Raw genomic sequence first — 26,024 nt, 5'->3', positions numbered from 1 at the left:
AGAAATCTAAACATTTACATCAATGCATGGCTTTGCTCTTACAATGGCTTTTATCAATGATTTCGGAATGTATCACACCCTCAAGGCAATGTGAAACATACAAAGATGAGTAAGAACTGGTTAACTCCCTCAAGACAGTTCTACTATTGGGTTGCAATAGTCTCTGCTCCTCTCTCTATTGCCAATGGCAACTGCTTTTAACAACAGCAAATGAGGTCAGACTGCTTTCCTCCCCAGTGATGCCAAGTTATGGTTTAGTTGGTTGGTCATTAGGCAGCGCAGGGACATAAAATGCAGGACGGCCTAGGTCACAACTGGCCACGCTCTTTTTAAAATATCCTGCCCTGGAAGTTTCTTTTTTTTTTTTTTTTGACAGGCAGAGTGGACAGTGAGAGAGACAGACAGAGAGAAAGGTCTTCCTTTGCCGTTGGTTCACCCTCCAATGGCCGCCGCGGCCAGCGCGCTGCGGCCGGCGCACCGCGCTGATCCGATGGCAGGAGCCAGGAGCCAGGTGCCTCTCCTGGTCTCCCATGGGGTGCAGGGCCCAAGCACTTGGGCCATCCTCCACTGCACTCCCTGGCCACAGCAGAGGGCTGGCCTGGAAGAGGAGCAACCGGGACAGAATCCGGCGCCCCGACCGGGACTAGAACCCGGTGTGCCGGCGCCGCTAGGCGGAGGATTAGCCTAGTGAGCCGCGGCGCCGGCCTGGAAGTTTCTTTTAAAACCCCCAGTGATGTCCCGGGCTTCCTGTTCTGTAATGTGATTTTACTTGATAAGTTACCAGGATTTACTTGGTTCTAGCATCTGGGGACACTGTGATGATTCTGGCACAGTTCTTGGCCTTAAAGAATGTACAGTTTACTAGAGGCCACAGGCTGGTAGACGTCCAGTCACAATATACCATAATAAGCAGTGCAGAGAACTCTCTGTGTTGTTTAGTCACTTCTTGAACACTTTTAGTGAAAGTGGATTTGAGGTCTTCTATGCTAACCCATCCTACTATTGGAGAATTCTGATTCATTCATTCAATCAGCTACTCAGTCAACAAATCCTGGTCAGTCTCCTGTGCCTGGCTCTGTGCTCACCCTGGCATCCAGGGAGGATTCCTATCCTCATGAGCTCGGGATCTGATGAAAGAGACAAAGACTAAACAAGAAATCATATGCATAATTTCAGGAAGTATTAGAAACTCTGAAGAAAAATTAAGCAGGATCATCAGACATGCGGCCGGGGAGGCTATTTAGATAGGGTGGACAGGGGAGTCCTCACTGGAGGGCAGAGACCTACATAAAGTGAGGGGACAAACCAAGGAGAGCACTGCAAGGAGGGACAGCAAAGTCCCTGGAGTGGAAATGGGCTGGGCACGTTCCAGGAGCCGCAAGAAGGTCCCTGTGGTGGGAGCAGAGGTGAGGGGGGATGGGGACAGTGTGGGTCGGGTAGGCAAGGGCTGGGCCACACAGGGCCTTGTGGGCCAGGGTGAGGAGCTGAAACCTTATCCTAGGAGTTTCAGGAAGATTGGGGGCTTTTAAACCAGAGAGCGGTGTGATCGGATCGCATTTTCAGAGGTTTTCACGTACACTCCCTCCTCTGAGATTCACTGCAACCTAAGAACAGAAAGAACCCTAACTGCTGCGACGCAGATGAGGAAACTGGGGCTGGCACTGCTTCAGTCACCTGCCTGGCGCCCTGAGATTAGTGGTGGAGCGAGAACTTATCAAGCGCCGTTTCCTGACTCCTGGGCTCTTACACAACAGTGTCGCTCATATCTGACTGGGAGCGAATGAATCCGTGAGCCAATCAGTTATCCAAACTCCTGTGGGGTCCGTCAGAACCCAGCATCTAGGTTAAGGGTGCACTCTGCACTGGGGGCTCCATGACGCCTTTCTAGGGTGCTCAGTGACCACAGTGTGTATATGTGTGTGTCCTCTCTCTGCCCAGGTGGATGAAGAAACCCCGATGTGGCGTTCCTGATCACCCCCACTTGAGCCGTAGGCGGAGAAACAAGCGCTATGCCCTGACTGGACAGAAGTGGAGGCAAAAACACATCACCTACAGGTGCCTCGACTCCCTCTCTTCTTCCCTGGGTTTGGTTCCATACTTGCTCTGTTTTTCCTGGCCTGAGTTTCAGAGATGCTTACTATAGGTGGGCCCGGGGCTTAGGGCAAGGGCCAGGTAAGTAGGCCTCAGGACCAAGTACACGGAACCTGTGCCTTTGTGCTCCTTATGGCTTCCACAGGCTGCTACGACTCCACCTTCTGGTTTATTTGGTCCTTTGGGGCCTTGTTATTTGTGTTCTGTTTAGAGATGCCCACAGTTCTTAGTTCTAGAAAGTGGGATATGCATTGTCTAGTACCTTTTAGCTGTGATGAAGAACAATGGCTGAACTCACTCTCCCAATCACGGCTTGCCAAATCCCACTTCCTCTAGTCGGGATCCCCACCCACACACTCACCCAAAATTGACCTGATGGACTTCTCCCAAGATTTCCAACACAGAGTCCCAGTCACTCCGAGGAACGTAAAAGCATTGGCACCTGACTGACAGCGCCATTCCTAGGCTACCTGGGGAAGCCGGGGGGGAACAAGATCAGTCCAGTCACCCCAGGGGACCGAGGGTGGCACTGGTGGGGCCATCACAGGAGACCCTGCATCAGAATTCAGGTGGGGCTGAGGCAAGGCCCAGGCGTGGGGCAGGCTCGGACGGCCTTGGAGATGCAGACGGGGATCCCGAGAGTTAAACCCCGGGCCCTCCTGCTGCCAGGCTGGTTTTTTTCCAGAAATCTGATGAGAGGGAAATTTAAGAAGAATCTGGGTTAGGAACTGAATAGAAGAAGAGAAGGAATCGAGATGAAAAAGAACTGGGTTCTAACCCAACTCTGACCTTAATGTCTATCACCCAACCCCTCGGGGCCTCGGTTCCCTCACTTACTGAGTGGGGAGAATGGTCTGTGCCCCCGGTGTTCATGGGGTAGAGCTCTCATAAGTAGTGATGCCCTTTGTGGACAGCTGTGCAGTACGGACAGAGCGATCTTAAATAGCCAAGTTGACAACAGGCTAGTTCTGATTCCACTCTATACCAGCCTCCAGTAGACAAGCAGTAGCTTGTGCCAAAGATCCTTTTAAAGGGGTTTTTCAGTTAAACTCTGAGTATTTCAACAATGACTTTTCTAGGTGCATAGATTTTCTACGTTGGGAGAAAAGACTTAAAATTTAGAAAATGCTATCTACCAAGTTGGTTTTTTTCTACAAGTTGGAGTGCAATCCCTTATTCAACCCAAACTTTGTCAGAAATCAGATATAAAACAGGGATTCAAGCAAAGTTACTCCAAAGGGGGCAGGGGTGGGATTCAGAGCTCTGTCTGCTCAGCGACCCCTAGGGCAGATGCCAAAACTGTGGGGTTCAAAGTGCGAAGCCCACTGGGCTGTGTTGTCTCTGACATCCCTTTCAGCTCCCCTCAGTCTCTCTCTTCCTCCCTAATGACCCTCCCCTCTCTCGCCAGCATTCACAACTATACCCCAAAGGTGGGCGAGCTAGACACACGGAAAGCTATTCGCCAGGCCTTTGACGTGTGGCAGAAGGTGACCCCGCTGACCTTTGAAGAGGTGCCATACCATGAGATCAAAAGTGACCGGAAGGAAGCAGACATCATGATCTTCTTTGCTTCTGGTTTCCATGGTGACAGCTCCCCATTTGATGGGGAAGGGGGATTCTTGGCCCACGCCTACTTCCCTGGCCCAGGAATCGGAGGAGATACCCACTTTGACTCAGATGAGCCGTGGACGCTAGGAAATGCCAACCATGATGGTAAGGCCACAAGAGGGCAAGGGGGAGTCCTGTGCTGCCCAGTTTGCAGGGAAGGAAGCCCCGAGGAAGAGCTTAGAGGGCTCCATGGATGAGTTTTCTGCATTCTAGAGCTTTCTAGCCAAGAACTAAGAACTTGAGAAGATGGGAGCTGAGGTCTCTGATGGTGTCAACTTTTGACTCATCAGGTTCAGGGCCAGAGATAGGGTGGATTACTCAGGAGACGGTCTAATTGGACTGAGGCAAGAGGGGGTTAGGCCATGAACAAGAAGGCAAAGTAAGGTGTTGAAGGCTGAAGAAGAAGGTAACAAGGCGTCAGAGCTGAGAAGCGGGGTCAGCAAGTGGCAGACTCTGGCTTGAGTAACCAGGTCTCCAAACACCACTTACAGGTGGACCGACCAACTCTCTCCCTTAGGTCAAACAGGCCCTGAAATTATTCTGGGTAGCTTGCCCTGTGCCACAACAAGGCACTGACTACTTATGGAGCCAGAGTCAGCACCATGCAGTAGGAGTATTCTTCAGGCTGCCAAGGAGTTCCTCCCCGATATTTACTTCCAAGGTCCCTGCTGAGCAAACAGTGGCCAAAGACATACATCTGTACCCCTTTTGAAGATGCAGAGTTCAGGGCTCAAATAACATGGCTGGTAGGCGGTAGCACTGGGGCCCACATCCTAGTTAACTACCTGGTTATGTGAGTAGGGATGAAGGATTCACCCTCTGCCGCCTCATCTGTAAAATAAGGGGCTGAATTACACGTTCTCTAAGGTCCCTTCCAACTCTAACATGAAGCAAAGTCCTGCAAGGACCAAGGGGACTAAACATAAAAAAAAAAAAAAAGACATGGTTTGTGCCCTCTGGAAGTCAAGAGACAAGATGTGTCCCTAAGTAAGTGACCCTGTCACAAGGCAGACAAACGCAGGGATGCCTGGAGGGAAGAAGGCTAGAGGAGTCATTTTTTGATTGCAGCAGATAACAGTTAATGGGGTGTTCATGTTCCAAAGCCCAGGCCAAGTGCTTTCACCACATTAGAGTCTAGGTAGGGAGCTCCAGTAGCGCAATCGGTTAGCATGCAGTACCTATAGAGCTTAGGTGCATATATGACTACCCTCCTCATTTTACAGATAGGTAAACTGAGGTGTGGAGAAACACGAAGCAGCCTCAGTTGCCACCATTGGTGAATGGTGAAATATGGCTTTGAACCTGGGCATCGTGACTCTGGAACCCACGCTCTTAGCCACCACGTGAAGCACCACGCACGGTTCTCAAGCCTCAGGGCACACTGGAAAGAGCTAGAAGCAATTTTTTTTTTGTTTTTTTTTGACAGGCAGAGTTAGACAGTGAGAGAGAGAAAGAGAGAGAGAAAGGTCTTCCTTTTCTGTTGGTTCACACCCCTAATGGCTGCCACGGCCGGCGCGCTGTGCCGATCCGAAGCCAGGAGCCAGGTGCTTCCTCCTGGTCTCCCATGCGGGTGCAGGGGCCCAAGCACTTGGGCCATCCTCCACTGCACTCCAGGGCCACAGCACAGAGCTGGACTGGAAGAGGAGCAACCGGGACTAGTACCTGACGCCCCAACTTGGACTAGAACCCAGGTGCCAGCTCCGCAGGCGGAAGATTAGCCTAGTGAGCCGTGGCGCAGGCCTCTAGAAGCAATTTTTAAGAACACAAATTCAGGCTCCAGGCCCCTAACTTCTTGCCATTGTTCTTCTCTGGGTTGGGGTAGGGCCTGGGAACGTGTACTTGGCTTGATAAATTCCCCCGGTGGCTCTCATGCAAGTGTCCCATCACCCTGAGAAAACTACTTCAGTCCCACAGCCCTAACCTTCCTGATCGTGGGAACCGGCTGGGGTTCTTGTTATAAACAATGAACTCCCAAGCCCCCGCTCAAGCAAGTTTGGAGAACCCTGGGCATCTTTTTGTGTTCGTGGCAATGTTTCAGGCTGACGGCAGCTCTTCCAGGGCTAGTTTCTTAGAAGCTGAGTTTGGTGCCCAGAAAAAGTGATCACCTCTGAAAAGACATGTCCCGTCAGTGCAGGGATGAGGGATTGGCCGCTCTCAGCCTACTCTGCCGAAGGCTGGCTCAGGAGGTTTGGCCGAGGCTCAGCCTAGGCAACGTCACAAAAATGTTCACGTTCTCGCTGCCCTCTTTCCTAAGAAGCTGCGCTTCCTCGCCCTGGTATCTCTCCCCCATGTCCTGGATGTGTTGCCTGGCTTTCTGCACACCTGCTCTTGATCGCATTCTTGGCTTTGGATCAGTGTCGGTGAATGACTGTGCTAGCTGATAAGGTGTGAGGAGATGAGTACTAACATTTTTGAGGCCCTGTTTTGTGCCTGGCACTGCTAGCTGATGAGAGTTTAGTCACAGCCCTGACACAGAAACATGGATTTTCAAAGGGTTGCTGTCCAGAGGAGGATGGGAAGACACCCCTGTTCCTCCACCTGCCCCTTCCACCTGGCCCTGCGGGTGTGCTCATCCCACACTCACCCCTTGCTCAAGAAGGACCTGGGGCCTGTGGGTAGGCAGCACCCAGCACCCAGCCCATGTCTGATGAATGGCCAGCGACTCTGTGAGATCCCACAATGGCCAATGCCTTTTTTGGACAGCAGTCAGGACTTTGCTCTGGAGAACCAAGCAAGGACTGTCCAGATGCAGCTCAGAGCCACAGCAGGAGAGCCCTGACTGAGGAGCTGGGAGGCAGTAGATTCTCTTAAGAGAGGTTTGGAGAGAGAGGGGAGGGAAAAGGTGTCTGGCACACCTGTGCATCATCTCACGTAACTTCCACTAAGTCTTATCAAGGGTGTGAGCAGGGTCTGCTGGGAACTTTCTGATTTTTGGCTGTCTTCTGTTTTCTATACTTTCTTTCTTTTTTTTTTTTTTTTTTTTTTTTTTTTTTTTTTTGACAGGCAAAGTGGACAGTGAGAGAGAGAGAGAGAGAGAGAAAGGTCTTCCTTTGCCGTTGGTTCACCCTCCAATGACCTTCGCGGCCAGCGCACCGCGCTGTTCCGATGGCAGGAGCCAGGTGCTTCTCCTGGTCTCCCATGGGGTGCAGGGCCCAAGCACCTGGGCCATCCTCCACTTCACTCCCGGGCCACAGCAGAGAGCTGGCCTGGAAGAGGGGCAACCGGGACAGAATCCGGCGCCCCGACTGGGACTAGAACCCGGTGTGCCGGCGCCGCAGGTGGAGGATTAGCCTATTGAGCCACGGCGCCGGCTGTTTTCTATACTTTCATTATGAATAATTTCGAATTCACGAAAGTAGGGACAGTGATGTTGTGACCCCCACCCCGACCCTCATCACCTGCTTCAGCAGTTGTCAGCACATGTCACTCCTGAGTCCCGACTCATCTACCCCAGACACTCTGCTGAGTTTTTTGGTTTTTGTTTTTAGCTGGTATATTTTAAGGAAAATCCCAGGCACAATTTCATTTCATCTGTAAATTCCTCAGTGTAGGCCTTTTAACAGATAAGAGACTTAGCTTTTAACATAACCACAAAATCACTATCAACCTCTACAAAATAATTTCTTAAAATCTAATATCCAGTTCTGCATCTGCTTTCCCAAATTACCTCAGCAACGTCTTTCATAGCTGCGTTCTTGAATCAGGATTCAGACAAGATCCTCGCATCACACATGGCGGACGGGCTCCTGAAGCCCCAAGAATTTGAAACAGTCCCCTCGGGTGTCTGTGGAAGAAACCGGGTCACTTGTCACTTGTCCTGGGTGCAGTGGCTCGGCGTGGCAGGGTTCCGCTGCTCTCCGGACAGCCTCACCTCCCCGACATCGCTGAGTGTCGCTCAACAGAGCCACAGCCTGCCCCCACTCAGGGTCACGTTGTGCGGCGAGAACGTGAACTGGGTGGTGCTGGTACTTCCTCTTCATCCCCTGCAGAAGCACAGAGCATGCAGCTTGTCTCCCTTCTAGTGATGTTAACGTTGAACACTGTTTTAGGCTGTGCTAACCTGACCGGATACAATTCACCTGGGGAACAGGGCGGGGGTGGGGGTGGGGTTATCTCCTCCGTCCTGACCCGACCCTGCTTGGTCAGAGTGTCCCGCCTGCGTGTTTAAAAGGCTCCCTGGAAACACTGGATGGTGAAGGTGCTGGTTCCCCACCTATTGGCGCGTGGGACGGAGCAGGCCAGCCCCGCACGCCTGGATGCCGGCTTCAGAGGCTACGTCTGCTCGCTCCGTGCTCCTTTCCTTGCAATGAGTCAACCCCAGCAGTGAGCAGATCCCAAGCTGTGCTGCTCCTGCCCAGGGCAAGGTGACCTCCCCTCTGACCTTGCTGTCCCCCACCCTGGGAGGCAGCCGCCAGGAACGGCAGTCTCCCTTGTACAGGAGGAAGTTGCATAGCTGCTAAGTGTCAGGGCCGGCTGTGAGCCCAGGACTCCGCCATTTGGAACAGGCCCACAGGGGTTCTGTCACCTCACCCAGCCAAGCACAGAGCTCTCGGTCTCGGGGCAGGTGAAGAGTGTGCGCCAGTGGCCTTAACGCAGGGTGCAAAGTTTTCAGTGCCTACAAACAGTTCCCGAGAAACTGCCAGGAGGCTGCCAAAGAGGAATCCTTCACCGGCAACTGAGGAAATCAAGGAAGGCTTCCTGAAAGAGAGGGGCATTGAGCTGAACTTCAACAGCCTGAGGTTGGCCGGCGCCGCGGCTCACTAGGCTAATCCTCCGCCTGAGGTGTCGGCACACTGGGTTCTAGTCCTGGTTGGGGCGCCAGATTCTGTCCTGGTTGCTCCTCTTCCTGTCCAGCTCTCTGCTGTGGCCCGGGAAGGCAGTGGAGGATGGCCCAAGTGCTTGGGCCCTGCACCGCATGGGAGACCAGGAGGAAGCAGCTGGCTCCTGGCTTCGGATCAGCGCAGTACACCGGCTGTAGCAGCCATTTGGGGGGTGAACCAACAGAAAAGGAAGACCTTTCTCTCTGTCTCTCTAACTCTGCTGTCCAAAAAAAAAAAAAAAAAAAAAAAAAAAAGCCTAAGGTTGATCCAGGGAGAGGGGACAGCATTAGCAAAGTGCTTTTTGAGGGTTGGGAGAGTCACTGAGACGTGAATGCCAAATACGGAGGCCTAGGGAAAGGAAAGGAAGTGACAAGGCGCAGGAGGGCAGCTGAGTGGACGGCAGGGGCCTTGCCCAGAGGCCCAGGGCCTCGGGGGAGCACGCTGAGCTGGGAGGCCAGTCCTTGCCCAGCTCAGCACAACCCTGCCCTGCCGGGAGCGCGTCACACGCCCCGCCTTGTTCATCTTTCCCCATCCTCACCAAGAAGGCACTAGCATTCCCTTCGTTTGTCAGGGGAAGAGGGTTCACATGTCATACTGCCAAGACACGGCAGAGCTGGGGTTCAAAGCCAGGCAATCTGGCTCCCAGAGACCCCACTCCTGCCCGCCCTGCTGCCTCTTGGGGAGTGAAGGCGCTAACAGGCCCTGCCCTGGAAGCAGGGGGTCTTCCCCAGAGCAGGCCGGGCCTCGCCTCCTCACACCTCTGCTTTCCCTTACAAGCTCGGGAAGTCCCGCCGCACCTGCCCCTCCCTCCGTCTCCCCACCGGAGCCCTCCTGGGTTTCTGTGCAGTAGGATGCTGGCTCCCGGCTCTTCTCTTCCGTCTGGCCTCTGGAACCAGTCCACAGCCCCCTGGCCTCCGGGGTCACTCCTGTTCCCTGCAGAGCCGGGCAGAGGTAGCAGGCGCAGGCTGAGGATGGAGGTTGAGTCTCCCAGATGCTCCGAGCCCTGCTCCTGGTGCCCTGCAGAGACCCCTGAGGAGGAGGAGCCTGCTCAGGAGACAGAGGCCCTGAACAGCTTGTCCCAGGTCCAGGAACAGGCCAGGAGCAGAGCCAGGGCCGGACCCCAGGAAGCAGAGCTGCCTTCCGCTGGCTCTAGCAGCCGCCTCGGTTTGGGACGGAGCTCAGAGATGAGCTCACACCTTCCCGCTGCCAGGAGGACCAGGACCTGAGGGAGGAGCTGGGGGCGGCCTGGCCTCCTCCTGCCAGCACGCCCTTCCCCACCAGAAGGCCAGCCCCAGGCTTTTGGCCAACCTTGCACTGATCTTGCCCATCCTCCTCCCTTTCTGTTGCTCAGAGGTGGCTTCGCTGAAGACACTGGTGATGTCAGCAGACAGGCAGGCACGCACTTCCCACTGCGTACGCCCCAGGGGGTTCTTGTCCCTTCCTAAGGCCTCAGCCAGGGAGGCCAAATGATTCCCATCCCCACCTGACCCTCCCTGCACTACAGTAAGGCAACTTTGCCAGTGATGCTGGCTGGGGCCAGGGTGGGCAGGATTCCAGAGCAGCTCCTAGGGTTCTGGAAGCCTCCTTGGACTGAGAGGTGGCAGAAATGGGCTGAGATGGACCTTGAGACCAGGAGATAAGAGGCAGTGCTCAAGGGGGTGTGCGAGTGCCAGGGGTCGCAGCAAGCAGGGGTCTGTAATCAAGCAGACAGGGGTCAGGCCTGTGGACACCACGCTCTGCCCGACTCCCTGCCCCTTGATTTCTTTTCCAAATTCAGGACTTCCCTGCCCTAGGCCTAATACAGAAGCAGCTCAGGGGAGCTGGCTTTAAGGGAGCTGCTTGCTGGAGCCCCACTGGCCCTGTGCTTCCTTTCCGGTCAAGGGGCTTGTTCCAACAACCAAACTTCTGTCTTACATGACAGCCACCATCAAATGCCACACCACCTTTACGTATGAGCAGGTGGTCTTACTCAGTTCTCATGCAACACTTAGGAGTCAGGTGTAACATCCCCTTTTTACAAATGAGGACACTGACCTCCTGGCCAAGTTCATAAAGCAGGTGGGGTAAGGGTAGAGCTGAAGATGAAGGTGTCCCTCCCATTCCGGAGCCCATGCTCCCAGCCACGGGCCATGCTGCCCCCAGTTCACACTCCAGATCCTGTGTGCCACTGTCGGACCTGGACCTGTTTTCACGTGCACTTGAACTCCCACCCTCATCTTGGCCAGCAGTTTGGTTCTTCCAGGACCCAGGTCTTGCCGACTTAGAGCTGCACCACACCCAGAAGCCCACCTGCCCTGGGTCCTGAAGCTGAGTGCCCGTGGCTGCTCCCAGGACTTTGTTTGTCCCCACCACCTCCATCCACCCGGGCTCAGACCTTTTTCATCTCCCACCTGGATCCTGGCACTAGCTTCCAAACTGACCTCACTGGTCCTCTTGCCTTGGGTCTTGTCCCTCTCCATCCCCCGACCACTGAAGCCAGAGTGACCTCATCCTGCCATGGCCCTCACTCCCCACGGCCAAGAAGCTGACCCACATTCCTTTGTAGGGCATTACAGAGCCCCGCCTGCCAGCCTGGCTGACCTCACCCCCGGCCCTCCCCCCTGCTTTGTTCCAGAGCCAAGTGGAATGAAACCGCTTGTCCCTGGACCTTGTTTAGCATCGCCTCTGCCAAGAATGCCACCCCACCTCTCCTCCTCTCCCACCCTCCCGACTGCCTGGGTACCTTTCAAGACTTGAGCTCCGCTTGTGCAAAGCTGTCCCTGAATATCTTCCTCAAGGTCTACATGGGCCCTCCCTCTGCAGAACCCCCTCAGCCCTTATGGACCTGGGTGAAAGCACTGGGACAGTTGCTCAGTGTGCTCCCCTCCCCACACCCCCCCCTGCAGCTGGAAAGCAGGGGCTGTGTCCGATGTCCCTGCCTGTCCCCAGTGGCCAGCACAGGGCCTGGCACAAGGCATGTGCTGTGTCTGCAGGAGAAGTGGATAGCCTGATGCCTAACTGGGTGCCCTGAGCACCTCCCCATGGCCTTCTCCACAGGGAATGACCTCTTCCTGGTGGCTGTACATGAGCTGGGCCACGCACTGGGACTGGAGCACTCCAATGACCCCAGTGCCATCATGGCACCCTTCTACCAGTACATGGAGACGCACAACTTCAAGCTGCCCCAGGACGACCTGCAGGGCATCCAGAAGATCTATGGTGAGTGGGGGCTGGGGTGGGCTGTGCTCACAAGCGTCCCCCAGCAGCACACTTGGGAAGCCTAGGCGTGAGTCTGGGCTGCGACTGGGAGGCATCCCAGGGAGGCCCACCCACTCCCTCTTCTCCGCACCCTCTGTGCTGCAATCCCTTCCTCTGCCACAGGGGGACCAGGCGCTCTCATGGGCGCTCCCCTGGCCAAGATCCGCACATCTGTCCTACAGTGGTTCAGTGTGATGAGCATTATAACCAGAGCGTTGATCTCACACAGGTGAAAAGTAAGACGCTAGGCTGCTCTCTGAATGAAAGGCCGCCTGCGTGCCTCCGGCAGGTCAGGTCGCGCTGGTGTGTGAGGTCCCAGTTCTGCCCAGGTCAGTCGAGACGGGCTTGTCCACACAACTCAGGCCCCGCCTCCACAGGCGAAAGACAGAGGACAAGTGAAGGACGTGGGTCAGGAGCTGGAAGCTGTTTTGAGAGTAGAATGGACAAGATCTGACAAATCAGACGTGAGGGTGAGAGGAGTCAAAGAAAGGTCAATGCCAATGCCGAGGTTTCAATCATGGGCAACAGGATTTACCAGTCATCAGTCATGTCATCACTAACCACACGTGGCTATTTGAAAGTTAAATGTTAATTAAGACACAATTAGGCCAGTGCCGCGGCTCAGTAGGCTAATCCTCCACCTAGCGGCGCCGGCACACCGGGTTCTAATCCTGGTCGGGTCACCAGATTCTTTCCCGGTTGCCCCTCTTCCAGGCCAGCTCTCTGCTGTGGCCAGGGAGTGCAGTGGAGGATGGCCCAAGTACTTGGGCCCTGCACCCCATGGGAGACCAGAAGAAGCACCTGGCTCCTGCCTTTGGATCAGTGCGGTGCGCCGGCCGCAGCGCGCCAGCTGTGGCGGCCATTGGAGGGTGAACCAACAGCAAAAGGAAGACCTTTCTCTCTGTCTCTCTCTCTCTCACTGTCCACTCTGCCTGTCAAAAAAAAAAAAAAAAAAAAAGACACAATTAAGGGGCACAGCAGGTTAAGCCGCTGCCTGGGATGCCCACATCCCATATCAGAGGGCCTGGTTGAAGTCCTGGCTACCCTGCTTCCAATCAGGATTCCTGCCAGTGCACCCGGAGGAAGCAGATGATGGCCCAAGTATCTGAGTCCCTACCATCACGTGGGAGGCACGGCCCCAGGCTCCCGGCTGACGCACGCATCCGGGAGGTGAACCAGCAGATGTGGAGATCTCTCACTCTGCCTTCAAGTAAAGAAATAAATCAACCTTTTTTAAAAATAAATCTTCAGTTCCTCAGTCACACTAAGAACAAACTGCTCACTCTGAGTGTTCCGTAGCCACACACGAACGTGGCCAGGGCTGCCCCATGGGGCCGTGCACACACAGAATACCTCTGTCATCACCAGGAAGGTGGACAGCTCTGAGGGTCCCCAAAGCCATGAACTTGTGTGAGCCCCCCCTGAAGTAGGGGTCCTCAACGTGGCTGCTGACGGATTCTAAGGCAAATGCAAACACCTAGCCCTCACCCCCTAAGGATTTGCCTGCAGTTGGTTTCGGGTGCCTCCTAGAGAATCTGGAGATTTTGTTTATTTGTTTAAAGATGACAGAGTTACAGAGAGATCTCCCATCTACTGGTTCACTCCCCAAATGGCCACAACAGCCAGAGCTGAGCCAGGCTGAAACTAGGAGCCAGGAACCAGGCGCTTGGTTCTTGGTCTGTCCGTGAGTGGCAGGGGCCAAACCACTTGGGCCATCTTCTGCTACTTTCCCAGGCCATAAGGCAGCAGCTGGATCAGAAGTGCAGCAGGGACCAGTGTTGTGGCATAGCAGGTGAAGCCACCACCTGCAGTGCTGGCATCCCATATGGGCACTAGTTCAAGTCCCAGCTGCTCCTTTTCTGGTCCAGTTCCCTGCTAATGTACCTGGGAAAGCAGTGGAGGACGGCCCAACTGCTTGGGCCCTGCATCCATGTGGGAGACTCAAAAGAAGCTCTTGGCTCCTGGTTTCAGCCTGACCCAGGCCAAGCCATTGTGGCTATGCAGGTAGTGAGCCAGCAGATGGAAGACCTCTGTCTTTCCCTCTCTATATAACTCTGCCTTTTAAATAAATACAATAAATCTAAAACAAACAAACAAACAAACAAAAAAGTGAAGCAGCCAGGACTTGAACCAGGGCCTGTTGTAGTATGCTGGCATCACAGGTGGCAACTCAACCTGCCACGCCAGCCCCAAGAGCCTAGAGTTTCAGAAGCTTCCTCTGCTGATCCTAATGTACAGCCCGAGATGAGAAGTGCCAGCTCAGGGACAAAAGTGCGGAGAAAGAAGAGGCCCAGGGACACTGCAGCCTTTACAGCGGACAGGGAAGTTTCAGCAAAGGAGGCTGACAGGGAACGGCCCAGCAAGGAACAAGAGTGCCGCAGGGCCGCAGGAGAGAGGACAGGCTTTCAAGGGAAGTGCTTCTCTGATCTTGCCGCTCAGCGAGGGGGCCTCAGCCCAGCAACCCTGGCTTTCCGGGAGAGCTCTAGGAAATGCGGAATCCGAGCCCCGCCCCCCCCAAGTCCTGAGTCACCATCGGCCTGCTGTGCAGATCCCAGGCTGAGTTCTGTGCTCACCAAGCTTGAGTCAAGTGAGCCCTAGACTTGGCAACATGGGGGTCTCTGGTGATCGTGGCCAAGCAGAGTGAGTGGGTGACGAGGCAGAAACTGTAGTATTGAAGTGGGTGAAGAATGAAGGGGGGTGAGACTATGGGGCCGGTGTGTGTAGGGGAGCGGAGTAATAGGGCCCGAGACAGTGATCCTAAGGAAGGGCGTGTTTGCTGCTGTAACTGGAATGATACCAGATGGGAAAGATGGGTGTCCCAGCTAATGACTATTTTCTTTTTTTTTTTCTTCCTCAATAATTGGGGGAGTGAAATTGGGGAGAGGGGACAGGACAGGAGGCTGGCAGGTGACAGCTTTGACTTGGAGCTGCCTGGGTGATGACGAGGCAAAGGCGGGGGAGACGGGCGATGGCTGGTCCCTCTCTAAGATGCAGCCCTCTCTCCAGGACCTCCCGCCGAGCCTCTGGAGCCCACGAGGCCCCTCCCCACGCTCCCTGTCCGCAGGATGCACTCCCCATCCGAGAGGAAGCATGAGCGCCAACCCAGGCCCCCTCGGCCCCCCCTGGGGGACCGGCCGTCCACGCCAGGCACCAAACCCAACATCTGCGATGGCAACTTCAACACAGTGGCCCTCTTCCGGGGCGAGATGTTCGTGTTTAAGGTAGGGCCCGTGGACTGGCAGCAGCCGGGCAGTCCTCCCTGCTCTTTCCCCTGCCACAGAGCCAGGAAACCTCCCGCCCTAAGATGGGGCTACTGTGGGGCCCGGGTGGGAGCCAGCCCAGCGGCCACGACTTAGGGTCTCTTCTCGGCTCTGCCAAGTGAATCAGCTCATGTCCAGGAGGCAGAGGGGAGAGAATGAAGATCCCGCACCTTCACAGGGTGAACGCGGGGGAAGGTGCTGAAAGTGGCTTCGGGACTGTGACCTTGAGCAAGTCACCTCTCTTCTCCGGGCCTCAATTTCTCCGTCTGAAACATGGGGGAGTCTCTGCTCTAACAGCTGGGGGTGGGTTGGTGCTGGGGAGGGGGGTGCCTGAGGGGAAGCTGTCCATGGAACATCCAGGACTGCCGGGGCAGCAGCCCCATGGTGTGCCCGTGTCGGGCTCTGCGACACACAGTTTGAAATGCGGGATTCTGCTTGGAAAATACCTTTAGGATGGGTTCTGTGGGAAGGAGGTGAAGATGGCGCCCAGGGAGAAGTCCCCACAGTGCATGGAGACTTGGCCATCCCCACAGGGAGTTCTGCAGCCAGAATGGCCTATCAGTCATCCCACGTGGGACCGCTTGCCTCAGTCGGTCACTGGTATGGGGAAGGGCATGATCTTGGGAGAGGCTTTCCAAAGCTGAGGCCATCCCCAAAGGGCCTGGCAGTGACCACTGCCTGCTGGCCACCAGGCACATCTGCACCACGCTGGCTGGCTGAGTGGCTGCTCTGCTCCCCTCATGGAAGCCTTTCCCGTGAGCCTCCAGCACGAGCAAGAATCGGGCGACACGCGCCAGCCCCAGCCCTGGCTCTCCCTGAAGGGCTCTAGGTAAATCATTTGGCCTCTCTGACGACTGTGTGCACCTCAGGTCAACTTAGTTGGGAAAGCCAAAACAAGCTCCAAAAACCAGACACAGAGTGCCGTGAGAAACGCCAGGGAAGGTATTAGTATTTTCCTGCCCTTCACAGGTCATGTTCCTTCCCTGCACTCGCTTCCCTTTGATCCTCTCAACTGAGCTGGGTGTAGGCAAGTCTGGGTTTCATCATCTCCACTGACACACAGGAAAACTGAGCTGCTGGGAGATGACAGACCTTGCCCAGACGGCTGACCAGCCAAGGGCAGCAGCAGGGAGAAGAGTTTTTACTGGACTCTTGGGTATTTATTGCCATTTGTTCAATAGGGGCTGTGCGACCCATACTGTTCTAGGTACTTCTGTAATCTCTTATTTGATCCTGCGTCAGAGCCATCTGCAGCTATACAGAGCCTAAGTGACTCTCTGCTGCCCTCATGTGGCCACTCCAAGTACCAGCACTCTCCTGTCTGCTGCGTGTCTCATGGTCGTCTCGCAGCAAGAGCCACCAGAAGGCTTAAAGGAAGAATTACAGGAGCATCCTGTCTTCCTCTAGGGCCCCGGAAATTAGAAGAGTAGTGGACAGACTCCAGGCTGGGCTCAGGGAAGGTGCTGGGTTGAGTCTGAACCCCAGGGCTAAGATCACTGAGTTGAGACTCACAGCCTGCCATGCCTCTTTCTCTCCCCACTCCCACAATCCCCAGGATCGCTGGTTCTGGCGCCTGCGCAATAACCGGGTGCAGGAGGGCTACCCCATGCAGATTGAGCAGTTCTGGAAGGGCCTGCCTGCCCGCATCGATGCGGCCTACGAAAGGGCTGATGGAAGATTTGTCTTCTTCAAAGGTAAGGTAGCCTGTGCTGTGGGACCTGGGACAGTTCCCTGTCCTTCTTGGAAGCTCCTTTTCCCATCTAAACTGGAACGGGGGGGCTGGGTGGTGGATGCCCCGCAAGGGTCCCTCTAGCCCTAACTGATCACCGACGGGACAGTCCCTATAGGCTGGTGAAGTACAATACAGAGACTGAGACAGGAAGTGAGTGTGGAGCATCTGTATGTGCAAAGGTTAGGGGGGGACAGGGTTCACCCACATGAAGCAGAGGGTAGGACAGCCGACTGCAGGCCACTCTTCATGCCAGTTGCTGAAGAGCAGAGGGTGGAAGTCACACAGGCTGGAGCGGTCAAAGAAGCGAGGGCAGGGGGCGCTAACGAGCCCACCCTGCTCAGCACTGTGCTAGGTCGCTTCTCATTGATCCTCTTGACACGGGCCAGGCCCAAGCCGGGCAAGATACAGCGGTGAGCCTTGAGGAGAGTACTCTGGGGGACGCACAGCAGGGGTAGAGCAGGGGTGGACAGTCACCCGACGCCACGGAGGCCTCACCCTAAGAACTGAGACGTGGCCTGGAAAGGTTTGTGGGGGAACTGGGCCAGAATGCGACCTGGAGCTGGTAAGCCAGTGCTGGAAACCCACGCAAAGCTCCGGGCGGCAGAGGCCACGGGGCAGGTGGCCGCACAGCAGGGCGGAGGCAGGGAGGCCAACTTGGAGGTGGGTGCTGGAGTCAGAGCGCCATCCACGAGGCCCAACCCAGGCAGGAGCAGCGTGCTGGAGGGCAGGGGACAGCTGAGAGAGACTCAGACATGCTCCTGAGTGGCCGGGCACCAAGAGGGGAAGGAGGGAGAGGGCCAGAGATGATGCCAGGGTTTCCTGTTGGAGACCCAGCGGGCAGAAAAGGAGGGGTTCCTCTGTGGTACAGTGGAGAACTCTGGGAAGCCGACTTGGAGCTGCCTGGGGGCTGCGGGAGCTCAGGGTCACTGGGCGGGTGCTCGGGTCCAGCAGGAAAGGGCTGTGTGCTGTAGCCTCAGAGCTGGGTGTCATGGGGCCAGGTGGAGAGTAATCTTGTGTGTGTAGTCACTGGAGTGGCTGAGATCACAGGCAGGGAGGAGCAGAGCCAGGGGCACCAGCTCCTGGCTGTTTGCCTCCAAGCTCTGCCTGGGCCCTGGGCCGAGGGGTCAGCCTCTGTGCTCTCTGACACCGGCCACGGGGAACACTGAACCTGGGCTCTTCCTGACCACAGGTGACAAGTACTGGGTGTTTAAGGAGGTGACAGTGGAGCCCGGGTACCCACACAGCCTGGGGGAGCTGGGCAGCTGCCTGCCCCGTGAAGGCATTGACACAGCTCTGCGCTGGGAACCCGTGGGCAAGACCTACTTTTTCAAAGGCGAGCGGTACTGGCGCTACAGCGAGGAGCGGCGGGCCACAGACCCTGGCTACCCGAAGCCTATCACTGTGTGGAAGGGCATCCCGCAGGCTCCCCAAGGGGCCTTCATCAGCAAAGAAGGATGTACGTAAGAGCTGGGCTGGGCTGGGCTGGGCTGAGGCAGGGCGGGGGCGGGGCTGATCTTAAGTGGTTCTTTCTCCCAGGGCCCATGGCATACATTCAGGGTAACCAGGCTCGAGAACCATGTGGAGGAAACAACCACCTCCTGTCTACCTGTATTCACACACGACTGCCTCCTGTCTACCTGTATTCACACGACTGCTTCCTGTCTACCTGTATTCACACACGACTGCCTCCTGTCTACCTGTACTCACATACAACCACCTCCTGTCTACCTGTATTCACACACGACTGCTTCCGGTCTACCTGTATTCACACACAACCACCTCCTGTCTACCTGTATTCACACACAACTGTCTCCTGTCTACCTGTATTCACACACGACTGCCTCCTGTCTACCTGTATTCACACATGACTGCTTCCTGTCTACCTGTATTCACACACAACCGCCTCCTGTCTACCTGTATTCACACACGACTACCTCCTGTCTACCTGTATTCACACACAACTGCCTCCTGTCTACCTGTATTCACACAACTGCTTCCTGTCTACTGTATTCACACACAACTGCCTCCTGTCTACCTGTATTCACACACGACTGCTTCCGGTCTACCTATATTCACACACAACCGCCTCCTATCTACCTGTATTCGCATACAACTGCCTCCTGTCTACCTGTATTCACACACAACTGCCTCCTGTCTACCTGTATTCACACACAACTGCTTCCTGTCTACTGTATTCACACACAACCGCCTCCTGTCTACCTGTATTCACACACAACTGCCTCCTGTCTACCTGTATTCACACACGACTGCTTCCGGTCTACCTATATTCACACACAACTGTCTCCTGTCTACCTGTATTCACACACGACTGCCTCCTGTCTACCTGTATTCACACATGACTGCTTCCTGTCTACCTGTATTCACACACAACCACCTCCTGTCTACCTGTATTCACACACAACTGCTTCCTGTCTACTGTATTCACACACAACCACCTCCTGTCTACCTGTATTCACACACAACTGCCTCCTGTCTACCTGTATTCACACACGACTGCTTCCGGTCTACCTATATTCACACACAACCGCCTCCTGTCTACCTGTATTTGCACACAACTGCCTCCTGTCTACCTGTATTCACACGACTGCTTCCTGTCTACATGTATTCACACACGACTACCTCCTGTCTACCTGTATTCACATACAACCGCCTCCTTTCTACCTGTATTCACACGACTGCTTCCTGTCTACCTGTATTCACACACAACTGCCTCCTTTCTACCTGTATTCACACACGACTGCCTCCTGTCTACCTGTATTCACACACAACTGCCTCCTGTGTACCTGTATTCACATACGACTGCTTCCTGTCTACCTGTATTCACACACGACTACCTCCTGTCTACCTGTATTCACACACAACTGCATCCTGTCTACCTGTATTCACATGACTGCTTCCTGTCTACCTGTATTCACACAACTACCTGTATTCACACAACTGCCTCCTGCCTACCTGTATTCACACACAACTGCCTCCTGTCTACCTGTATTCACACAGCCACCTCCTGTCTACCTGTATTGACACAACCACCTCCTGTCTACCTGTGTTCACACAACTGCCTCCTGTCTACCTGTATTCACACAGCCACCTCCTGTCTACCTGTATTTGCACACAGCCGCCTCCTGTCTACCTGTATTCACACAACTGCCTCCTGCCTACCTGTATTCACACCACAAAGTAATTTGCTTACCAGCTACCAAGGCCCAATCTTCCATCTGCAGGGATGATTCACACTTGAATTTTCCGACTGACGTCATTCCTTTACACAGCATTTCAAAAACAGCGGCATTCAGAGATTCCTCAATGTATCCCATCTGAAATGCAATGGTGTATACAGGAAGTTTCACAGAGTTTGAGGGCGAAACTCTGAGGAGAGGAGCTTTACTTACAAGGCCTTTTCCAGGCATCTCCTGGAGGCCACAGGGGCTCACAGCCTGTCCCCTCCGCAGACCAGAAGCTTCTCTAGAGGAGAGGCTGGGTCTTGCTGAGTGCAAGTGTATATCTGTGAGCGTCGCACACTTCCCTGCTGATCTGGCCCAAGCACAGACTCTGGACCCACGCTGGCTTGCACACCATGTACACCAACTATGAGTTCGGATAAATCACTAGTAAGTTTTCTCAGGGCCTTCATCTGTATCACATGGAGACAACTTATGATGACAGAACTTTATGAGGATCAGATTATGCAGAGCTCAGAATAACACCTGGCACAGTTTACGCATTGTAAGGTTTAGTCGTCATCAACATCATCTTGTTGGTGTGTTTCAATTTATGCGGACCCGCAGGATTCACGCATTCATTCCACAGTCATTACAAAGAGCCAGCTTATACAAGAGGAGCTGGGGACGTGGCAGCGTCTTGCATAGTCCCAGTCGTAAGGTGCTAACAAGTGCTATAGGGAAATCAGTGCAAGAAAGCCATGAGGCAGAGAGGACTGGCTTGGAGAAAGGCTCCCTGAGGTGGCGTCTCCGCTAAGAAAGCCACAGGGGCAGGGCTGCTCTTTGTCGGCTGTCTGTGTACCCAACACCACACCCTTTGGGGGGAGCCTTAGAGATAAGTGACAGCAAGGACTTTGACCAATGGAAGTCCCAGTCAGGGCAGAAAACTGGCCAGTGAGAGAGTCTCACAGTTGCCTTCAGTGCCCTTGAGGCTGTTGCTGGGACCCTTACGGTAGCTGCCCAGGGAGTGACTGGCAGCACTGCCCAGCCTGCCCACCTTTCTTCCCAGCCCCTCCCCCAAAGGGCTACCAAAGACCCTGTATTTGTATTGCAAAACGTGTGCCAAACAAACAGAACAAACAAAAAAAACACTATGATAATTGAAGAAAGATGGTGTTTGAGCAATCAACATTTAAAATGGGGGCTTGATCTGACCCATAAGGCATGGAGGCCATGGGCACAGTATGACAGAGCTGTGTCCCCAGGCTAAGGGCCCTGTCTAGGTGTCACAATTTGTGTCTAGGTGACACAAATTGAACTATGTCCCAATTCTACTTAAAGATTTTGAGAGGCAGAGTTACAGACAGTGAGAGGGAGAGACAGAGAGAGGTCTTTCATCCACAAGTTCACTCCCCCAATAGTCACAACAGACAGAGCTGAGCCAATCTGAAGCCAGGAGCTTCTTCCGGGTCTCCCCCATGGGTGCAGGGGCCCAAGGATCTGGACCATCTTCTACTGTTTTCCCAGGCCATAGCAGAGCTGGATTGGAAGAAGAGCAGCCGGGTCTCGAACCGGTGCCCACAGGGGTTGCTGGCACCGCAGGCAGAGGATTAACCTCCTAAACCACAGCGCTGGCCTCCCAATCCTACCTAAAGCACCCCAGTGGTTTCCCAGTACCTTTGAGATGATGGGCAGGCCACCCTGCAGTTGTGTCCATGATGCAGCCATGCCCTGTACCCCCCCCCACACACACACCAGTACCTCTCCCCCACGCTGACACAGCACCCTACGCCTGCTCACCAGCCCAGAGCAAATGTTGGGAAGTGCCTGGGAGTGGTGATGTTGGGCCATATTTTTGCAGATTACACCTACTTCTACAAGGGCCGGGACTACTGGAAGTTTGACAACCAGAAACTAAGCGTGGAACCAGGCTACCCACGCAACATCCTGCGTGACTGGATGGGCTGCAACCAGAAGGAGGTGGAGCGGCGAAAGGAGCGGCGGCTGCCCCAGGATGACGTGGACATCATGGTGACCATCAATGACATGCCAGGCTCCGTGAACGCGGTGGCAGTGGTCATCCCTTGCATCCTGTCCCTCTGCATCCTGGTGCTGGTCTATACCATCTTCCAGTTCAAGAACAAGGCAGGCCCTCAGCCTGTCACCTACTATAAGCGGCCAGTTCAGGAGTGGGTATGAGCAGCCCAGAGCCCTCACTGTCCACTGGGTCTGGCCATCCAGGCCCCTCCTCACCAGGGTCTGAGGGGCAGCTCTGGCTGCTGTCCACTGGGGCCTGCAGGGCCCGGGTCGTACAGCTGAAGCAGTGGGTATGCTGGCCTAGGCTGAGTGTGGGGCTGGGAGTGATGGGGGCTGTGCCCCAGGGCAGGCTTTCTGTCCTGGGTAGACAACCCTCTACTCGAGGGAACAGGCCAGGTCCCCTCAGGAAGCAGGGACCATGCCAGGAGGAGCTCTGTGGTCACTGCATCCTGTGGTGTCCAGGAGGCACCACAGCTCCCTTCCTGACTGGGACCCAGCACCCTCTGTGGGAAGCCAGCACTAGCTCTCATCCCCCAACTGGGAGATGCCACCTGTCCCGGTCCCCTTTTGCCAACACCTGCTGGTCAGATGTCCCCCACACCCACCCTACTGTCCTCCAAGGCTACCAGACCCCTGCTGCCGATACAGTGGGCACCGAACCTGGGTTTCCCCTGCTGGCAAACAGCAGCTCCCTCAGGAAACCTGCTCCACTTGCCAGGGTCTCCTCCGAGACCCAGGATTGAGGGTCACGTGCTGCAGGCAGAGCTGTGGCCCAGCTGGATCTCACAGGGACCCAGCTGTCATGTCGTGAATATTTAAATGTCCTGTCACTACTATTTAAAGTCCCATTTTGCAAAGGTTGCTTGAGGCTTTAGGTGAGTTAAGAGAGGACTGTCTTGGTGATGAGGCTGGCATGGCGGCCCTCCCCCAGGCCATCAGGAACAAGGTGCTGCTAAGGCCATTCTAGCACCCAGACACCCAGTAGCTGGGGCCCCATGCATGGGTCTGAAGAGCTGGGACAGGCGCCGACCCTATTTCTACACACCGGTCCAAGTTTGCGGCTGCCCTCTTTTCATTATCCCTGTCCCTCTTCCACCCCCAGCCCTGCTCCAACCTATCACTTGGGGCCTCAGGGCCTAGCCTGAGTAGTTAGGCGGAGCAGAAACGGCCCCAGGGCCAACGCTGTTGGGACCCAGCCAACAAGCTGCAGTAAGGGACCCAGGGCAGCCTTCTGAAATGCTCAGAGCCCAGACTCCTAGCTACCTGGAGGCCACTCACTCAGCCCAGAAGCAGTGTTCACACCCTGAGCTTGGCCCTTGCAACCCAGCTCACTGGGCCCGTCTTCCCACACTGCTCTTAGGAAAAGGGCACCCCAGGCCCAGGGGCCTGCTCGTTTGACCTTCTGAGGCCCGCGCTTCACTTCCAGCAGGAGTCCTAGAGCTCAGCTTGCCCTACTCCAGTCCAGCAGAGGCCAGCACTAAGGAGCTGCCACTAAGGAGCCCCAAGCAAGACCAGTGGGCTTAGTGGTGCCCGCTGGCTCTCTGCCAAAGCCAAAAAAGAGGTGTCAAGCAGCCTTCAGGGTGCCGACAGGGTCTCAGATGCCACCCTCGCCCTCTGAGCCTGCACGGACCTGACCCCCACCCTGTGGCCTCTGGGCTTTGGGGTGGCTTACCCTGTAGCATAGACAGGGACTCCTGCTGCCCTGGGAGCTGTCTCGAGAAAAATCTCTTGTCTCAGAGGCACCTGTGTGGGTCCACTGTGCCCCGTCATTGTCATCCTGTTCTTTCTCATTTTGGCCAAGGGCAGGCTCCCTGGGGCAGGCGGGGAACAACTGCAGAGATATTAGTGACCCATAGGTTTGTATAGTGTTTTATACTTTGCGAAGCACTTTATTAGCTCACACCTGTCCACTCACATAAACTCATGCAGGCCCTGGGAGGCCAAGGGTAACTCTCACCGTGCCCTCAGATGAAGCACAGAGAGACTCTGTCCCTCGCCCAGGCCACCCAGTAGGCTGGCTGGGTCTCTGTCCCCCTCCGTGGACCTTCTAGGGTCTGAGATGCGCTGAGAAGTTTATCTCCTCCGTCCATCTCTCCTGGCCTCCTTGCTCCCTCTCTGGCCCTCTCCACTCCTCAGGTTGGTGCTCTCACTTCTGGAAAGCTCTAGGTGCCCCCAGGCTCCCCGCTGGCTCCTGGCACCACCTAGGCCAGCTGAGAAAGAGCAGATGGAGGGCGGCAGCCCAGGCTGCAGATGTCTGAGGGACACAGGGCCAGGCCCGGAGAGGGCTCAGCCTAGAGGCTTCCCATCTCGGATTCTCCTGCCTGTGGTCGTCTGTGTGTCCATCACCCCAGGACAGGGCAGTCAGACAGAGGGGTAAAGCACGAAGGGCCCAGAGCCCAGCTTCCCCTCAGCCTGGGGAACATCACAGCATTCCAGTGTCGGTCACATTTTAAACTGATCAGCCTTTGTATAATGTTTTTTAAATCATTTCTAAATAAAACAGAAATAGAGTTGTGTCGTTTCCCTGGGATGTGGGAACAAAGATGCGGTTCTGGGGGAACAGGGTGGTGCTCCCCACATCGCACCTGCCAGACCAGCGGAGGGCGCAACCTCCCTTTAGGGGCACTGTGGTACGTGGGGCCGTGCTGGGACTGCCAGGAGGCCTGACCTGGTTCTGGTTCAGGCTGGGGAGGTTGCTGCCCCAGGCCCCAAACTGGGTCAGGGCTGAGCAAAAAAGTGAGCTGGGATTGGGTACGAGCTGGGATTGGGTACGAGCTGGAAGGCAAACAAACTCAGGGTCTGAGGCAGTTCGCAGCCCGGAGGTGGCGGCCCTGCTTCCAATCCCCTACGACCTCTTGCAATTTTCTGCCCGACACTGGGAGAGGAGTGAGGAAGACAGGGGGTCGTGGGGACAGGAGACCAGACCATGCCAGGGAGTCCAAGTGCAGGGACAGCTGCTGGCAGGGGACGAGGGGGGCGGCTTCATCTTCCAGCGGCCCAGTCAGTACCAGGAGGTGCAGGCGATGAGAAAACGCACGTCATCCAGCGGCCCCCATGCGCCGGGCTCGGGCTGCGGCCGCGGCTGCGGCTGCGGCGGGGGCCGTGGTTGCTCCGGGCCCTCCAGCGCTGCGGGTTGGGGCTGCGCCGGCTCCGGGGCGCCTTGGCCACTGCTCGGCTGAGCCCCCATGCCTGCAGGAACCGAAGCATTTCAGGATTGGAGTGGGAGGCAACTCCCCACCACCACCACCGCACCCCAAGCCCGGCCGGATCCCACCCGGCCCCGCCTAGGCCTCACCTTAACGGCAGCGGTCTTCAGATCCCACCCCCAGCGTAGGGAGGAGCTGGCGTCCTGACGTCACCCCGCACTGAACCCGCCCCCCAGCCGCTAGGATTCCAGGGGCGGGGCCCAATGAATGCGCCCAGACCGACCCACCCCAGTGACGCGAGGCCCCACCCCACACAGGACGTGCTGGCGGCGCCGAAGCCTCCCCCGGTGTCCAACGTGCTCCAAACCCACCCAACCTCCGAAGGCAAAGGGCCAGCAGCCTCCACCCATCTCAGGTCCGAAGTCACGAATGCTGTGAGGCCGAGTGCCCGAGAGTTAGCACAGAACCCATCCTCGGGCAGGGCAAAGTGTGGAAAATGGAGTACTTCCGGTCTTGGAAGTGAGGCCTCCCATCCCAAGGATGATGGGTGCGTTGTGTGTTTGTTAGTAAACTGGCATAGTGTTATCTGTGGCACTCTGTGGCTCGGAGGCCATCTTAGGCCCTGGCCCCCTCGCCACATTGCACAGTAGGCTTTGGTCCGAAGCTCCATGGCCCAAACACCAGTGTCAGCTCCACCCCCACCCTAGTGGGATTCTCTACTCCTATTTCCCTCCCCTACACCCCCCCACACACACTGTCTCGCCCTCTCCCAGGCTTCCCCAACCCAACAATAAACCTGTTCTCTAACTCCGGTGTTTGGTGTTTGGTGGCGGCCTTACAGTGTCCTTCCCGCCCAATATGCCCAGGTCCCTGGAACAGTGGGGAGGGCTGCACAGGCCTAAGTCACACATCAC

The 26,024-nt window shown here is 55.6% G+C and overlaps 2 protein-coding genes across 2 annotated transcripts in view; one reads left to right on the top strand and one right to left on the bottom strand.

Moving 5' to 3' along the window:
• The window catches only part of MMP24 (matrix metallopeptidase 24), a 61,859-nt gene extending 37,387 nt beyond the window's left edge, over positions 1-24,472 (top strand). The window contains exons 5-11 of the mRNA XM_051846145.3: positions 1,939-2,055; positions 3,500-3,804; positions 11,556-11,717; positions 14,763-14,977; positions 16,572-16,710; positions 17,938-18,204; positions 21,789-24,472. Coding sequence (XP_051702105.2) covers positions 1,939-2,055; positions 3,500-3,804; positions 11,556-11,717; positions 14,763-14,977; positions 16,572-16,710; positions 17,938-18,204; positions 21,789-22,126 — 1,543 coding nt within the window. The 3' untranslated portion in view covers positions 22,127-24,472. The remainder of the gene's footprint in view (positions 1-1,938; positions 2,056-3,499; positions 3,805-11,555; positions 11,718-14,762; positions 14,978-16,571; positions 16,711-17,937; positions 18,205-21,788) is intronic.
• MMP24OS (MMP24 opposite strand) lies at positions 23,828-25,340 on the bottom strand. The gene is made up of 2 exons (XM_070051903.2): positions 25,260-25,340; positions 23,828-25,153 (listed from the first exon to the last, which is right to left on the bottom strand). Exon 2 carries the CDS (start codon positions 25,149-25,151, stop codon positions 24,966-24,968), a length of 186 nt encoding a protein of 61 aa, XP_069908004.1. The 5' UTR covers positions 25,152-25,153; positions 25,260-25,340; the 3' UTR covers positions 23,828-24,965.
• Between the last annotated feature and the right edge of the window lie 684 nt (positions 25,341-26,024).

This window comes from Oryctolagus cuniculus, chromosome 11 (genome assembly GCF_051225735.1).
Source record: "Oryctolagus cuniculus isolate XC-2025 breed Fujian yellow rabbit chromosome 11, ASM5122573v1, whole genome shotgun sequence".
In the NCBI taxonomy this organism is placed as follows: Eukaryota; Metazoa; Chordata; class Mammalia; order Lagomorpha; family Leporidae; genus Oryctolagus; species Oryctolagus cuniculus.
Note: the sequence above shows the minus strand (reverse complement) of the source record. Positions and strands in the feature narration are given on the sequence as shown.